This window comes from Oncorhynchus tshawytscha, linkage group LG06 (assembly GCF_018296145.1).
Source record: "Oncorhynchus tshawytscha isolate Ot180627B linkage group LG06, Otsh_v2.0, whole genome shotgun sequence".
Taxonomy (NCBI): domain Eukaryota; kingdom Metazoa; phylum Chordata; class Actinopteri; order Salmoniformes; family Salmonidae; genus Oncorhynchus; species Oncorhynchus tshawytscha.
The window spans coordinates 64,603,660-64,621,237 of record NC_056434.1 but is presented as its reverse complement, the minus strand read 5'-3'; the positions used below and the strand labels follow the sequence as shown (position 1 = coordinate 64,621,237).

Here is a 17,578-nt window from a genome sequence, read left to right as displayed (position 1 = left end):
TGCTCAACACTGTATCCCTTTCTCTCATTCACTTTTCTCTTTTTCCGGCCTCTTATCTTTATCTCTCCAGCTCCAGTCTTATCCCACCCTTTCTTCCTCTTTTCCAAATCATTTATTATCAGGAATGAGGAAGCCAATCTATAGGGAGGTGAGCACACACACACACACACACACACACACACACACACACATACATATACACACACACACACCTGTCAATCACATACACACACACATATACACACACACACCTGTCAATCACATACACACACACACACACACACACACACACACCTGTCAATCACACACACACACACACACACACACACACACACACACACACACACACACACACACACACACACACACACACACACACACACACACCTGTCAATCACAGCAGTTTGATGGGAGAGAGAAATAGGCCTCTCAGATCAGGAAGCCAGGTTGATGGGTGAAGACTGCCTCTTGAAAGGTGTCAATCATTATTAATACACAGCCGTTAGAATAGGACCGGGTTGATTTCGCTTGACTATTCATTCATCAGACTCATTGACTCTCCCTCAGGCCTTGTGTACCAGCATTGCCGGTCTTCTCCTAATTAGTCTCCAGCTGTCTTCTGCCTTGATGGCGGTGGGGGAGGGGGATGAGACAGGAGAGAGCTGGGAGGTGGCGGTGGGGGTGTTGGTGGATGGGGTATCCCCCAACCCGGCCCTGCAGAGGGAGACCAGATCCTCCACCATGCTGTGTGTGTTTGAACTGGGGGGGGGTGTAATGGGCCGTGAAACTGGGCCACGTGTCACCGACACGGGATCAGACCTCTCCTGGGACACCACGCGCCCCCAAACATAACCCCGCCCCTCACCCGTCCTCCGGTCAGTGCACAGACTTGCTCTACACACAGTAATTCTTACAGAAGTGCTTAGAAAGGACTGAGTTGATTTATTACATTAAAACCCCAACAAAGAAGAGAGCATTCATCTAATCTTCTCTCCGAGATGTCACGGCATTTGTTTGTGTCATCATCCATTAGAATCTTGGCTGTATTGACTCAAATACTCATCATTCACTTTACTTATGAAACTCATATGAGTGTGTTTCCTACGGAGTGTTGCATCATGGTGTCCGTGCTGCTGTTTATACTGTATCTAGCGTGTGTTCCGGCTCTCTGCATGAGGACCGTTAATCAATGGTTTATCTCACCGAGACGCCTACTCTCTGTCCTATGAGCTCCCTCTTCCCTCCTTATCCAATTAGGCTGTCTGGTTAACGGGGTGAGGGAGGGGGGTGAGATGGGATTAGCCAGGAATCTGCTCTCCCTAATCCTTCCTTTGTCCTCCCTCGGATCAGACTCTTAACCCTTGTTTGTTTGTCTGTCTGTCGAGCAGTCATACTCCCTTGTTCAACCACTCCCCATCTCCTATATAGTGCAGTAATACCTAGCAATGAAAAATTCTGACCCCTTGACCCCCCCCACCTTGCCTTCAGGACAGATATCAGTTCATCTGGGCATGGACTCTACAAGGTGTTCCATAGCGATGCTGGCCAATTTTGATGTCATGTCATGCAACGAACATAATCTTTTGTACACTCAGTGTATATCTTATAGTTGTCCCTTCTGAATGTGCTCTCTCCTGCTCCCTGTAGGCCATAATCCCCTGCGCGAGGCCTACTCGATGTCCTGCATCCCCAACGGCAGCTCCGGCAGCCGTAAGCCCAGCCATAGAGACCGAGATAGCTCCACAGTGTCCGTCGCCAGGAAGGATACCTTCTCCTCAGCAGCCAAGAGGTGCTGTACCACACACACACACACACACACACTTCCCATTCAAAAACATTGCTCAACTCTAGACCTGCTCATATCAGATCGGCAGCCGTTGATGAAGTGCCTGTGTTGACATGATGTTTTGCTCTGAAACGCCACATTAATCTCATTTGTCAACCTGTTTTGATGTTGATCACGTGTTTAACTTTCTTCCTTCCAGCTTGCAGTGATTCAACAGAATAAAGGCTGTAAATTTTACCCTGGTTCTTTGAGGACAATAATGTTGTGATGGGGTACCTGTCACAGCCTGTATGTACGCCTATGGCTAAGCATTGCTGAGCACTTCCTCAATGAGTAACTAGACATTAATCAAATATGCTGAGTCGGTTTTACACTGCCTATTTGAGGAAGTCGGGGCTTTGTAAGTCTTCGCAGTCGTGAAGGCTGCTGGTAGAAGTTGCTCGCATAGGCACAGAGTCAGGACCAGCTTGTCCTCTTGTCCTCTAGATGTGTTTCTGTCCCCCTGTCTTCCCTGGTTGTGTTCCCCTGTTTTGTTAACCCCCTGGTTGTCTCCACAGCGGTCAGACAGCAGAGAGGAAAAAGGACACCCCTCCGATGGAGGGCATCAAGGAGAAGCAGGAGGGGCCCTCCCAGCCCAACCAGGCTAACGATAAAGGCCCCCCTGCCAGCCCCATGCAGCCCTCACCGTCCCCCTCCAGCTCCAGCCACCCCCTCTCCCCTCACCCCCCCCAGTCCCAAAGGCAGGCCCTGGAGAGCAAGGGCACCTCCCCAGCCAAAAGGTTCCTCCGACGCACACTTTGATCTCCCTTTCCAACGCAATGCCTGGCCGACACTCAACGCTCTTGACCCTTGCTTACCTTTCACTGGGAGCGGAGTTGGCCTGCTTCTCAGATCACTCACATTATTAACCCCCTCCCGTCTGTCGCCGTCTCTCACCTGTACGTTCAGCTATCTTTCCACGTACAGACTCTGCCACTGCAGATTTTCGCTTCTCGACCTGCTCTCAACACTACTTACCTTTTTTCCTTTTAGGGTACTTGTAGCACAGCCCTTTCATTCAGACGAAACGAGAGGAAAGTACATGAGAGGAGTGGAACGGTTTGCAGATGTCCCTTCTGCACTCATCCGCAACAGTGTGAGGCCTCCCACTGTATCGTTAGGAATAGGAGAGGCCCTGTCTGTCATGTACCAGCTGTGCTCCGTACCAGTCAGGATACACACACACGCACATGCACATACACATACGCACACACACATACACACACACACATACGCACACACACACACACATACGCACACACACATACACACACACACATACACACACACGCACATGCACATACACATACGCACACACACATACACACACACACATACGCACACACACACACACATACGCACACACACACACACACATACGCACACACATACGCACACACATACGCACACACACACACATACGCACACACATACGCACACACATACGCACACACACACACACACACACACACACACACACACACACACACACACACACACACACACACACACACACACACACACACACACACACACACACACACACACACACACAAGCTCCAGCCCACAGACCGACTGCACTCACTAATCAAAGCACTGGTCAGCCTCACACTCATGACCCACACCATAGATCAACATAAATTATTCTCAGAAACATTGAAAATCAATTAAGTTTTTACAAAGAGCACCCTGGGAACACATCCCTGTCCATTAGACTGGGCAGTATCAGGTTATTAGTCAGGACTGCTGACGTGCCAGATACATTGGCTGGAAAACTCATCTGCTAGCAATTGTGCGTGTCCACCCAATATGGAATGAACCAGGCCTCAGAGCAGTGCAGTGCACATGCAGGGGCCTTGCTGGGCAGGAGAGGCATGCGGGTATTATAGGGTGATTTTGATCTATTAAATGGTCCCTTTCCAATCCAACCAGAGGAATGGATAGCATGGGAGTCTCAAATAGGCTTCAGTTCACATTCACTTAGCTAGAATAAAGCCTTGAGATGCAGTGAGTGCACCATTCAGGGCTTTTAACCAACGCTACGCTACGTATGTGCTGTATAGCAACGATACTATACCACTCGTCTACCCTTTATGGATCCTGCCTTTTAGTTACCACTCCATCCATCTGTCACCCCTCCCTCTCTCTCTCTCTCTCTCTCTCTCTCTCTCCCCATATCTATTGCCGTACCCTCTCCTGCACCTCCCCCCACACACCCCCCTTTAAAGTGAAGCGTTTCAGCTCTGCCCCCAGATTCGTCTGTGGGACTGTTAGCTTTCCTCTCGCTCGCCCCTCACTCCTCTACTGAGGGCCCCAGCAGGCTGGTGCTGGGGTCTATGTGTTTAACCCTGTGTGTGCTCTTCTTGCCCTCCCCAGGCCTTTGTGTGCGTGTGTGTGTGCGTGTGTGCGCGCGGATACCTAGGTGTCTTTCCCCGCCGTCCCTGTCTCCAGGGTCCTTTATAGCTCAGTTGGTAGAGCATAGCGCTTGTAGTGGGTTTGATTCCCGGGACCACCCGCATGTAAAATGTATGCACACATGACTGTAAGTCTCTTTGGATCAAATCGGCTGCTAAATCACGTCTATTGTATTGTAGATAAGGACAGAGTACAGACTCTGTAAAAGTAGCAGTGTAACACATCATTAAACCACCCCTCCCCTCAACCGTCTGCCGCAGTACCATCTGCCCCTCAGCGTCACGACTGCCCCCTGGAGGATGAGCAGACGCCACGCAGAAGTGATCCAAAACATTACGTCTCGCAAATAACCCTTCCTCCTCACAGCTTCGCACAAGTAGTGGTATTCTTCACTCTCTCTCTCTCTTCTCTTCTCGAGCCATTCTCCAAAACCTTTCATTCTGCAATGTTACCAAACCTCCTCCTCCTCTAACTTCACACTTGCAGTGTGGTTCTTAACATTTCGGCCTTCTCTGTCTCCTGAACCCTGGGGCTTGAGTTGGACGGCCAGCCAATGTGTACTAACCTGTGCTTGGGGTGCAGTGATTGTAGCACTGAGGGGTTGCGTACTGCTGACCTGGGTGGCTCTTTGAGGCACCATATCTCTGTGTGTGTGTGTGTGTGTGTGTGTGTGGTGCTTCAGGTCCAGATTAACCCAACAGGAGGTTTGCCATAGGTGAAATAATTGTGGATTAAGGGTACAGAGTTTTTCCTTGTTAGGTTTACATGGTGGCCTGGTCAAGTTCAAACTCTGGGACGTAAGTATGTAATGTAGCCTGCAAAAAATAACAGTTACACACTTCCAATGCACTTTTTCCAGTTTAACATATCGAAAAAAATGAGTAGCATTAGCCCATTCAAACCAGTCTCCCTTATCGCCATGGCACTCCTCCATACTCCCTATTTTCTCTCTGTCTAGCTAACTCTCTTTCTCTCCTCCTCTCTTGATCCATATGTGTGGTATACAACTGTTTTTTTTTTTTCACGTGCGTTCCTCCGTGTGTGTGTGTGTGTGTAGGGGTCACAGTGCGAAGCGGGGCACGGGGATAGAGCGTTCTCAGAGCAGCACGTGGGAGAGTGGCGAGGAGAGCAGGAACAAGCTGGTGAAGGCTGCTTCCACCTCCAAACTGCTGGCCAAGGTGGTGAAGAACGCGGACAAGTGAGTGGCTGATGGGACCCCCTTCACAACTCTTATACAGTGTCAACTCGTAATCCAGATACAGTGGTACATCAGAATTGAATTCTGGTTACGTTTTGAATTAAGCGCTGAAACTGGCCTGCGTTCGCTTTATGGGGTATATGAGAGTACTGTACCTTTCAGACATGACACTCTCCTCCAATCACTATGACAACCCCTTAATTCCCTAGATTTGTTTTCATCCAAAGTCCCTCCCTAATATAGGATGCTGCTCAATTGGCCCAACTGTCACCCTGTCACTCTGTTTTTGTCGACACAAGTCACGGGCAGTCCTAATGGCTATTTCTCCATTCTCTTCCAGGCATAAAGACCCAGTGATCAGCCAAGGTGAATTACACTCCCATATCATTTACTGTCTTCTCCATGTAAAACATCCACCACCGCATACTGGAACCACTAGACCTATGCACTGTAGTACAGCCACATAATTGGCACTTTTTGGAACAATTGTAACATTGTACAATATGATACAAAGTCAACTAAAGTATGTTCTCATTGGCCTTTATGAAAGTGCTACACTGTAGTATCTCTGTTTTTCGAGTGCCTCTGGGTAAGAGGAGCTGTATTTCAAAGCGCCTGGTGGTTCTTTCCGACGTGGCCCCTTATCCTATTGTGTAGACCCAACTAGTCATCATTGTCTTCTTCGAGCCATTTGAGCTCTTCGCCCCCGTGTACTGTCATTGTGTGCGTGTGTGTTTTGAGTGATGTTGTTTCTGTCTCATGACCAGCCAAAATGTCAACCCGCGAGAAAAACAGCCAAGCTGGTAAGTTGACAACAGAGAGCGAGAGCTAGCAGCCTTGGAGCAGGCGCTTCTCCACCCTCCGCTTTTTTTTCGGCTGATTTGCCTCTTCCTCTATCTATCTTTCTTTGCCACTCCCTTCATCGGGGTCAAGTACAGACATGATCTTTCCCTCTCCTCTGCACCCTCACTTGCCTATTTCTCTCCATCTTTCTCTGTCCTCTATCACTCCCTCAAATACAGAAATACCCCCCCCCCCATACTTTCTCACCCTCCTCTATGCCATTGTCCTCAGGCGATGCCTAGCCTAAATAAAGGGCATAGCTTTGCCAGTATGCCACGCCCCACTGTGCCCCGTTGCCACTTAACATAGTGTCGTCCGGCTAAAAGTGTCCTTCTCTTGGCTCGGGCAGGTCATGTGAGGAATGTGGTTGGTTCTGAGATGGCTGGGCGGGGCGCTCGCTAACTTGATTAGCTCCACAGACAGACCGACACTTAGGACTAAAATTCAGCTAATTCGGGCCTTTTACCGGCATTAATTGACACAAAGGGGAAACCATCAGTTAAATAAGAATATCACAGACCATGGCTACACTTATTTGTGTCCACAAGGCACTTATTTGTGTCCCTTTGTATCAGTAAATGCTAGCTAGTCATAAACTACGTAATTCCTGTGATGGATTCTGAACATTCAGTGCTGGGTTCTACTGTATCCTCCCCCTCAATTTGAGAAAACTGGATGAAAGCCCTCACTATTTTATGAGCAATGTTGAAATTCTGTGTCTCTCCACCAAATCTCCCTCTCCCCCTATTGTCTTCTCACTTGGAGAGTAGAGCCCTAACCCCACGGAGCTGGAACGAGCGGACGCGGAAACGCACACATTCCACTGATCCCAGTCTCCCACTGATCCCCCCTTTTTGCTCTCTCTCTGCCTCCTCTTCTCTTTGTTCTTCTATCCTCCTATCACGTCTTCTTATTTCAGCTGGGTTTGGTGTTGCTGACTCACTGCTTTGCGCCGGTGCACGGCATCCAACGCTTCTCTCGGTCTGTCCGTGTCTGTCTCCACGTCTGTCTGTACAGTGTCTCGTCCCTCGACGAGTGGAGAGCATGTGCAGCACACTGGCTGAACAGTATATAAAATAATAATACAAAAAAATATACATCTACCCAACTCATCGGGCTTTTCTAGGCTTTTTCAGGTGTTTATGTTTTTTTTGTTTTTTTAATAATGAAAAAAGTGTTCTCAAACCAAGTGATTATGTGTGCCGGTGGGGAGCGTGGTGAGCAGTCAGGCTGCTGAGATTCTTCTGTTAATGGACTAAACTCATGTCATACAGTCTCGGTCTCATGACACATTAACCTTTATTACCTTAACAGGGTTTTCTTGTGTGAGAAATACCATTCCAACCTGGGTACAAATACTTATTTGAGTGTTTGCTCTAGCCTGCCTGAATACTTAACAAGTATTTTCAATCATTTCTGATAGTATTTGAACCCAGCTATGCCCCTGCTAATATGTTTACCTGTGCCGATACTGAATGCTGAATGTGTGTGCAAAAGCATGGGTTTTAGTATCCAACAGATCTCCTCTGTATCTAACAAGTCAAAATGGCGATTGTGATTTAGCAAGCTAGCGACTTTCGTTTCTGTCGGTCTCCTCCGCAGAGGGAGACTACATCAAGATGTTCATGCGAGGTCGACCCATCACCATGTTCATCCCCGCGGACGTGGAGAACTACGAGGACGTGCGCACAGAGCTGCCCCCGGAGAGACTCAAACTGGAGTGGGTGTATCCTTTCGTCTCAGCAGGGTCCCCAAACGCTCTCACTCTGTATGTCCCTGACCTCGGTCCTTCTGTTGTCTGTCTGGGGATCAAAGCAAAAATGGTGGATGTCTTCTGGGTCTTCACTCTCACCTTTCCAGTTGTTTTCACATTGCAGATGAAGAAAAGGAGACTGGTAGAATGAGCCAGTTCTGCTATTAAGATGTCCCGTTTGAGGTTACCCTCGATGGGTTTCCTTCTGCGTGTTCTGTTGTGTTTCCTTGACTCCCGATGTCAGGTATGGCTACAGGGGGAAAGACTGCCGAGCCAACGTGTACCTGCTCCCTACAGGGGAGAGTGTTTACTTTATTGCCTCTGTGGTCGTGCTCTTCAACTACGAGGAGAGGACACAGCGCCACTACCTCGGCCACACAGACAGTGTCAAATGGTGAGCTGGTATCCTGTTCCACTGTCATTTCCTTTTCTTTTGTTTTGGTATTTGTTGTTTAACACAAAACGGTGAGTTGGTGGCAACTGGGAGTTTTGGTCAGACTTGGTTGTGTAGTATGGTGTTGATTTCATACGGTAACCTACGCAGTACCATGGATTGTGTATCTCGGAGACAGTAGATACAGTGCCTTGCGAAAGTATTCGGCCCCCTTGAACTTTGCGACCTTTTGCCACATTTCAGGCTTCAAACATAAAGATATAAAACTGTATTTTTATGTGAAGAATCAACAACAAGTGGGACACAATCATGAAGTGGAACGACATTTATTGGATATTTCAAACTTTTTTAACAAATCAAAAACTGAAAAATTGGGCGTGCAAAATTATTCAGCCCCTTTACTTTCAGTGCAGCAAACTCTCTCCAGAAGTTCAGTGAGGATCTCTGATTGATCCAATGTTGACCTAAATGACTAATGATGATAAATACAATCCACCTGTGTGTAATCAAGTCTCCGTATAAATGCACCTGCACTGTGATAGTCTCAGAGGTCCGTTAAGAGCGCAGAGAGCATCATCAAGAACAAGGAAAACACCAGGCAGGTCCGAGATACTGTTGTGAAGAAGTTTAAAGCCGGATTTGGATACAAAAAGATTTCCCAAGCTTTAAACATCCCAAGGAGCACTGTGCAAGCGATAATATTGAAATGGAAGGAGTATCAGACCACTGCAAATCTACCAAGACCTGGCCGTCCCTCTAAACTTTCAGCTCATACAAGGAGAAGACTGATCAGAGATGCATGATCACTCTGGATGAACTGCAGAGATCTACAGCTGAGATGGGAGACTCTGTCCATAGGACAACCATCAGTCGTATATTGCACAAATCTGGCCTTTATGGAAGAGTGGCAAGAAGAAAGCCATTTCTTAAAGATATCCATAAAAAGTGTCGTTTAAAGTTTGCCACAAGCCACCTGGGAGACACACCAAACATGTGGAAGAAGGTGCTCTGGTCAGATGAAACCAAAATTGAACTTTTTGGCAACAATGCAAAACGTTATGTTTGACGTAAAAGCAACACAGCTCATCACCCTGAACACACCATCCCCACTGTCAAACATGGTGGTGGCAGCATCATGGTTTGGGCCTGCTTTTCTTCAGCAGGAACAGGGAAGATGGTTAAAATTGATGGGAAGATGGATGGAGCCAAATACAGGACCATTCTGGTAGAAAACCTGATGGAGTCTGCAAAAGACCTGAGACTGGGACGGAGATTTGTCTTCCAACAAGACAATGATCCAAAACATAAAGCAAAATCTACAATGGAATGGTTCAAAAATAAACATATTCAGGTGTTAGAATGGCCAAGTCAAAGTCCAGACCTGAATCCAATCGAGAATCTGTGGAAAGAAATGAAAACTGCTGTTCACAAATGCTCTCCATCCAACATCACTGAGCTCGAGCTGTTTTGCAAGGAGGAATGGGAAAAAATTTCAGTCTCTCGATGTGCAAAACTGATAGAGACATACCCCAAATGACTTACAGCTGTAATCGCAGCAAAAGGTGGCGCTACAAAGTATTAACTTAAGGGGGCTGAATAATTTTGCACGCCCAATTTTTCAGTTTTTGATTTGTTAAAAAAGTTTGAAATATCCAATAAATGTCATTCCACTTCATGATTGTGTCCCACTTGTTGTTGATTCTTCACAAAAAAATACAGTTTTATATCTTTATGTTTGAAGCCTGAAATGTGGCAAAAGGTCGCAAAGTTCAAGGGGGCCGAATATTTTCGCAAGGCACTGTAAGATACACTAGATACAGAAGGTAGTATAATATGTCCCCAATTGTCTGAAAACTGTATAAACACTTCAAACAAAACCTTTCATCCGGATTAAGCAAATACTTGTCACAGACACAATGGCTCCTACACTAACCGCCGTGTAACTGACACCTCCAGCTCAACTGTCTCAGGCTTCCATCCTCCCAGGAGCCTCTTAAGATCAACATACTATGCAAATGAGATGTAAATGTCTTCTGTCCAGGTGAGCGAGAAGTGGGAGAGTCAAATGAGTCTGTGCGATAGCGGCGTGCTAACCTGTATTATGTTTGCAACGATACGCCTCACCTCTTCCCATCAGGCCGTGGGCCAGACATGCACACAGGCCTGCTCAGTCAAACAGCTACCGCTCATCTAGCTTCAGTTTACACCTGACATACTCCACTCATTACTACGGATTGTTGCTGACTGTAGGCGTTTTCAGTAGAGAGGTAGTGTCCTACGCGCGAGACACGTTTCATAGTTTTTTGATCTCGTTCTCCTTGTGTCTCTCTCAGCCTTGCTGTTCACCCTGATAAGATCCGCATTGCCACGGGACAGATTGCAGGAGTGGATAAGGATGGGCGGGTGAGTCACTGTCCCACCTCGTCACCCATTCCTCACCCCTCAACTTTCTGCTGGCTAAATCTTTTAATGATATGATCCGGCAGTGTGACATTTCATGTTTGTTCAACCTGTTTTCTTCCCCGTCACGCATCCACACAGGCACACACACGCAACTATGCAAGTCACAGGGCTTCAAATGTCACCTAGGTGACACCAAGGGGTTTTCCAAGGAACTTAAAGGAAAACTCCACCCCAAAAACGATATTTTGGTATTTGTTTCGTTAGTCCGTTGTTGACATAGTCCCAACATATTTTGGTTGTCAGCAATTAAGGTTTCAAGATATGTACGTTTCAAAATACACAAATACATAAATCATCCCTGTATGATGCATTTTACATCACATGATCGAAAACGCGTCATACGGGGATGATTTCTGTAGTTTTGTATTTTGAAACTTACATATCTTGAAAACTTGAATGCAGATAAGAAAAACATTCTGGGACTATGTCAACAATGGACTAAGAGAAACAAATACCAAAATAAGTGGGAGTTTTCCTTTAAGTAGTCTTATACCAGCCTGCCAAATAAAGAATGACATGTCTATCTGTGGTTATATTTAAAAGCCAAATCCTTGTTTGCACAATGTCTCTTCTTGTGTACAGTATTTCTGCTTGCGTTGCACAATCAGGCTCACTCATGTCTTTGACAGGCACATCTAAGACACCAGTGCCTCATATTTACTCAAGCATACCAATAATCCATACTCTAATGCAACTCATTATGTTTAAGCTCTCTGGGTGCAAACATGTCAGACTGGCTCTAACCTTCCTCGAATGAAGAGGATCCTGTCTGTCAGTGAGCCAGATATTTTACAACTTACTGACTGTAACTGTTGAATGCTTTCTCAAGTCTTCAAAATGGCTTCCTTTCCTCACCTCCTTCTCCTTTTTCCTTAATGATCACTGATCTTTAGAGGATGCGATAGGTAAAACGCAATTGGGTGGGATTCAATCAAGTTATTTTATCTGCCAGTGCGTGTGAAGACGAGGAGACGAGCAAAGGAAGGTTGGAAAGGAGTATCGCGACCCAACCGAGACATGCACGTTTCTGGTTAGGGAACACAGTGAAAAGCTGAGAGCTGGTCAGATGTTGTGTTGGCCTCTCATCATCTGCCACTGATTGTGAAGGGAAGGAAACAAGGAAAGGATGCTGTCGAGAAGAATACACTGTAAATGCAACCATAGGGTCTGAGTTTGGCTACACCGAGAGTTCAATGACGTGTGCGTTCTCTTCTTCTCCCCCTGCAGCCACTGCAGCCCCATGTGAGAGTGTGGGATTCGGTCAGCCTGTCCACCCTGCAGGTCATCGGCCTGGGCACCTTCGAGAGAGGGGTGGGCTCCCTGGCCTTCTCCAAAGCGGTGGGCACCCCTAGCACCACTCCTAACACCTCTAATGATATAATCCAGGACGTTTTAGTCATTATGGGAAATATGGTTACTATAGTGTGGTAATTCATGTGAGACCCCATCCTGGGAAGTGTACAGATCCTACAGGTCATAGTTCTACGTAATCACATCGCAGCCCGTGGTTAGTGGGTCTAGATAAGATGTTCTAGAATCAGGTCTGGGGTTCTAGGTGCTGTGTGTTTCTGAACCGAGCTCTTTCGTGATCAGGCGAGTGGTGTCGTTGTGGTGTTGAGCACCTCACATGCTCTCTAATCAGTAGTAGTTTAGCGTTACTATTCTCTCCCTGTCCTCCGTTAGCACATTCCAGAACTCTGCTTTTACAGTCCGGGCTCCCTTCACAGGCGAACTGCGCACGCACACGCTCACACACATACGCCATGACCCATTTCCATAAAAACGAGCGCACACACACACACACACACACACACATTCTAGGTTAAGTGAATCATTATCCTCTTATGCTATCAGAGGTCTAGCTAAGCAGTGGATTTGCTTTATTAAAGATGAGTACATCCTGAACGAAGGATGATGACACATCATCGTATGTCGTTGCTGATACCATATGCCATGTCGACTTAATGGCTAACCGCTTAGAAGTTTATTGGTTATTCCTGCTAGCTTTATGGCCATTTATGCAACAGGTTGATTCATGTTTAGAATTTTCCATGCCCTCTCACCGACCTACGGTATATAACAGATCATATGCACTATCAAAGAATAGCAGGCATAAACTGGAATTATGTTATGGCAGATTTATTGAATTGCAGACAATAGGATCTGTGTTTCATACAAGCTTTACTGACATGAAGACATCCTGTTTCCTCCTGCGTTTCTCCTACAGGACTCGGGCACACACCTGGCGGTGATTGATGATTGTAACGACCACATGTTGACTGTCTGGGACTGGCAGAAGAAATCCAAGATCGCTGAAATCAAGGTCAGAGTTACCTGGGTTGTTTTTCTACTGTGTAATTCTGTGTAAAATGCGTAAATCATTGCCTTTTTGACGATTGGGTTATGAAAATTGATCTTGTTTTTAGCTGTACATGATCTCTGTTTCACCTTCTCTAGTCTACAAATGAGGTGGTGCTTGTGGTGGAGTTCCACCCGACTGATGCCAACACCATAGTAACCTGTGGCAAGTCCCACATCTTCTTCTGGACCTGGGCTGGCACCTCGCTGGCACGCAAGCAGGGCATCTTCGGGGTGAGGACACACACCTTAATACTCTTTTTTTTTTAAAGACTTGTTCAGGACTTAAAAGAGTGTAAAGATCTGCTTGAGACAAGCAAAACAGAGAAGTGCACTTAACGGTTGTTTTTACACGTTGGCGTCACAATAACCTTAAGTGCCTTGAATAATGGTGTGATGTCAGAAAATGATGTATCCCTTACGTAATTGAACATTATGCGTACACCTGCTCTTTCTCTAGTCTCCCTTAAACACATCCACAATGCATTTATTACGAAATAACTCGCTCAACTTCTCTTCCTGCTCAGAAATATGAAAAACCCAAGTTTGTTCAGTGTCTGGCCTTCCTCAACAACGGGGACATCCTGACTGGAGACTCAGGAGGCATCATGTTGATATGGAGCAGGAGCACAGTGGAGCCGAGCCCAGGGAAGGGACCCAAAGGTACACTACACACCTTCTATACCTTCTAGCTTACACTGCCTTGAAGGCCCAGTGCAGTCAAAAATGTGATTGTCCTGTGTTTTATGTATATTTCCACACTATGAGTTTGGCATAATAGTGTGAAATTGTGATAATGCCCTTTTAGTGTAAGGGCTGTTTGAAAAGACTACCTGAAATGTCATTCTGTTTCGGTGACATGGAGTCTGGTGACATCACTAGGCAGTAAATGAGTTAATAGTAACAGACCAATAAGAAAGAGTAACAAACTTCTCTGCCAATAACGGCTAGTCTTCAGTTTTCCCCTCCCTACTCAAACCACTCCCAAATAGTCCTAGATAAATTCTTGCTTGAGAAATTGCTCTTTGCTAAGAAGCTACTTATGTTTATCATTGCAATAAAATAGAAATACATCACAGTAAGGTACTTAATTGTTACCCATATATTATTTGATATTGAGATTTTAAAAAATGGCTGCATTGGACCTTTAAACCTCACAAACAGGCCTCTAGACCAAGTGGAGCCAGCACCTAGTGAAGCCAGCACCTAGTGGAGCCAGTACCTAGTGGAGCCAGTACCTAGTGGAGCCAGCACCTAGTGGGAGCCAGCACCTAGTGGAGCCAGCACCTAGTGGAGCCAGCACCTAGTGGAGCCAGCACCTAGTGGGAGCCAGTACCTAGTGGAGCCAGCACCTAGTGGGAGCCAGTACCTAGTGGAGCTAGCACCTAGTGGATCCAGTACCTAGTGGGAGCCAGTACCTAGTGGGAGCCAGCACCTAGTGGGAGCCAGCACCTAGTGGAGCCAGCACCTAGTGGGAGCCAGCACCTAGTGGGAGCCAGCACCTAGTGGAGCTAGCACCTAGTGGAGCCAGCACCTAGTGGGAGCCAGCACCTAGTGGGAGCCAGTACCTAGTGGGAGCCAGCACCTAGTGGAGCCAGCACCTAGTGGGAGCCAGCACCTAGTGGAGCCAGCACCTAGTGGGAGCCAGTACCTAGTGGAGCCAGCACCTAGTGGGAGCCAGTACCTAGTGGAGCTAGCACCTAGTGGATCCAGTACCTAGTGGGAGCCAGTACCTAGTGGGAGCCAGCACCTAGTGGGAGCCAGCACCTAGTGGAGCCAGCACCTAGTGGGAGCCAGCACCTAGTGGGAGCCAGCACCTAGTGGAGCTAGCACCTAGTGGAGCCAGCACCTAGTGGGAGCCAGCACCTAGTGGGAGCCAGTACCTAGTGGGAGCCAGCACCTAGTGGGAGCCAGCACCTAGTGGAGCCAGCACCTAGTGGGAGCCAGCACCTAGTGGAGCCAGCACCTAGTGGGAGCCAGCACCTAGTGGAGCCAGTACCTAGTGGAGCCAGCACCTAGTGGAGCCAGCACCTAGTGGGAGCCAGTACCTAGTGGAGCCAGCACCTAGTGGAGCCAGCACCTAGTGGGAGCCAGTACCTAGTGGAGCCAGCACCTAGTGGAGCCAGCACCTAGTGGAGCCAGCACCTAGTGGAGCCAGCCCCTAGTGGGAGCCAGCACCTAGTGGGAGCCAGCACCTAGTGGAGCTAGCACCTAGTGGAGCCAGCACCTAGTGGAGCCAGCACCTAGTGGGAGCCAGCACCTCGTGGAGCTAGCACCTAGTGGGAGCCAGCACCTTACACAATACAGTGTACTTTATACCTCACACAACCCCTTCACCTGATGGCACAGTTGGTTGGACCATGGTGCTGTCCCTCATGATCCACGTATATATGAATATTTGTGTTAAACCGTCTGACCGTATCAGACATACCCAAATGAGTAATACCAAGCGCTTACCTTCTCAGTGTGTCTCAAAGACACAGAGAAGAGCAACTGAAAGAGGTGATTCGAGACCGGAGAGGAGACACAGAAAGACACAGGAAGAGAAAGACAGGGAAGAAAAGTAGAAAGAAAAGTGGGGGCAGAGAAGAAGAATAGTGGGTGTGATTGTTGGCAGGCCAGAGTGCCTGGGGGGGACGGTGTTGGGGTTTTGAGCAGTAATGGTTTTTCTTGGCATGCTACAGAACTGGATGAACAGAACTTTGGCCAGATGCCAGGGATAAACTGTTCATCTCTTTATTTATTTTACCTGCTCTGCTCAAGTTACTGTGGTGGAGCTGGGCCACAGTGCCTCCTGCTGGTTAGACGGTGGGAGTGTGTGTGTGTCCACATCTGTCTGAGCTCTGCGGGGATGGAGGTCATGCCAATGTGGGGGAGCAGAAGCGATACAGAGACAGAAACGCTGTCTGATGCATATTCATTCTAACACATACCCTCTCTCTCTGCCACTCAATAGTACCTCCATTAAGAATTCCACTGCCTCAGGTTCAGTCTGGCTAGCCTTGAGGAATGGGCCTCTTGCTGTGCATCTTTCTGTGTTATTAGCATAGAATTTAGTATTATTAGAGGAGGAGTGATATTCTGCAAGTACACTACATTGGCAAAAGTATGTGGACACCTGCTCGTCAAGCATTAATATGGAGTTGGTCCCCCTTTGCTGCTATTACAGCCTCTGCTCTTCTGGAAAGCCTTTCCACTAGATGTTGGAACATTACTGCGAGGACTTGCTTCCATTCAGCCACAAGAGCATTAGTGAGGTCGGGCACTTATGTTGGGCAATTAGGCCTGGCTCACAGTCTGCCTTACAATTTTTCCCAAAGGTGTTCGATTGGGTTGAAGTCAGGGCTCTGTGCAGGCCAGTCAAGTTCTTCCACACCTATCTCGACAAACAATTTCTGTATTGACCTCGCTTTGTGCACGGGAGCATTGTCATGCTGAAACAGGAAAGGGCCTTCCCCAAACTGTTGTCACAAATTTGGAATCACAGAATCGTCTAGAATGTCATTGTATGCTGTAGCATTAAGATTTCCCTTCACTGGAACTAAGTGGCCTAAGCCGAACCATGAAAAACAGTCCCAGACATTATTCTTCCTCCACCAAACTTTACAGATGGCACTATGCATTTGGGCAGGTAGTGTCCTCCTGGCATCCACCAAACCCAGATTCGTCTGTGGGACTGCCAGATGGTGAAGCGTGATTCATCACTCCAGAGAGTCCAATGGCGGCGAGTTTACACCACTCCAGCCGATGCTTGACATTGCGCATGGTGTTCTTAGGCTTGTGTGCTGCTGCTCTGCCATGGAAACCCAGTTCATGGAGCTACCAATGAAAAGTTATTGTGCTGACATTGCTTCCAGAGGCAGTTTGGAACTCGGTAGTGAGTGCTGGAATCGAGGACAGACGATTTTTACACGCCTCAGGACTTGGCGGTCCTGTTCTGTGAGCTTGTGTGGCCTACCACTTCCCGGCTGAGCCGTTGTTGCTCCAAGACGTTTCCACTTCACAGTAACAGCACTTACAGCTCTAGCAGGGCAGAATTTTGACGAACTGACTTGCTCCTATGACTGCGCCACGTTGAAAGTCACTGAGCTCTTCAGTAAGGCCATTCTACTGTCAATGTTTGTCTATGGAGCTTGCGTGGCGGTGCGCTCGATTGTGGAGAATGCAGACACAGCAACCCTAGACACACACACACACTCTCTCTCACTTCCACCTCAAATGCTCCCCTGAGAGAACAACGAGCTGGCCTGTACCGTGGCACATAAACTACATTAGCAAATGTCAAATATTTGTTGTATCCTATTCCCAGAAACCTCCGCTGTGAGCTGT

At 47.5% G+C, this 17,578-nt stretch overlaps 1 protein-coding gene across 3 annotated transcripts in view; it reads left to right on the top strand.

Moving 5' to 3' along the window:
- Positions 1-17,578, top strand: part of LOC112253520 (echinoderm microtubule-associated protein-like 4) — a 118,202-nt gene that overhangs the window by 88,356 nt on the left and 12,268 nt on the right. For 2 of the 3 annotated variants that reach the window (XM_042323503.1, XM_042323502.1), the window contains exons 3-14: positions 1,648-1,789; positions 2,344-2,565; positions 5,298-5,438; positions 5,779-5,804; positions 6,206-6,241; positions 7,884-8,007; positions 8,279-8,428; positions 10,762-10,831; positions 12,119-12,229; positions 13,119-13,214; positions 13,349-13,483; positions 13,777-13,912. In XM_042323503.1, the coding sequence (XP_042179437.1) occupies positions 1,648-1,789; positions 2,344-2,565; positions 5,298-5,438; positions 5,779-5,804; positions 6,206-6,241; positions 7,884-8,007; positions 8,279-8,428; positions 10,762-10,831; positions 12,119-12,229; positions 13,119-13,214; positions 13,349-13,483; positions 13,777-13,912 (1,389 nt within the window). The remainder of the gene's footprint in view (positions 1-1,647; positions 1,790-2,343; positions 2,566-5,297; positions 5,439-5,778; positions 5,805-6,205; positions 6,242-7,883; positions 8,008-8,278; positions 8,429-10,761; positions 10,832-12,118; positions 12,230-13,118; positions 13,215-13,348; positions 13,484-13,776; positions 13,913-17,578) is intronic. The other variant, XM_042323504.1, reaches the window with a different exon arrangement.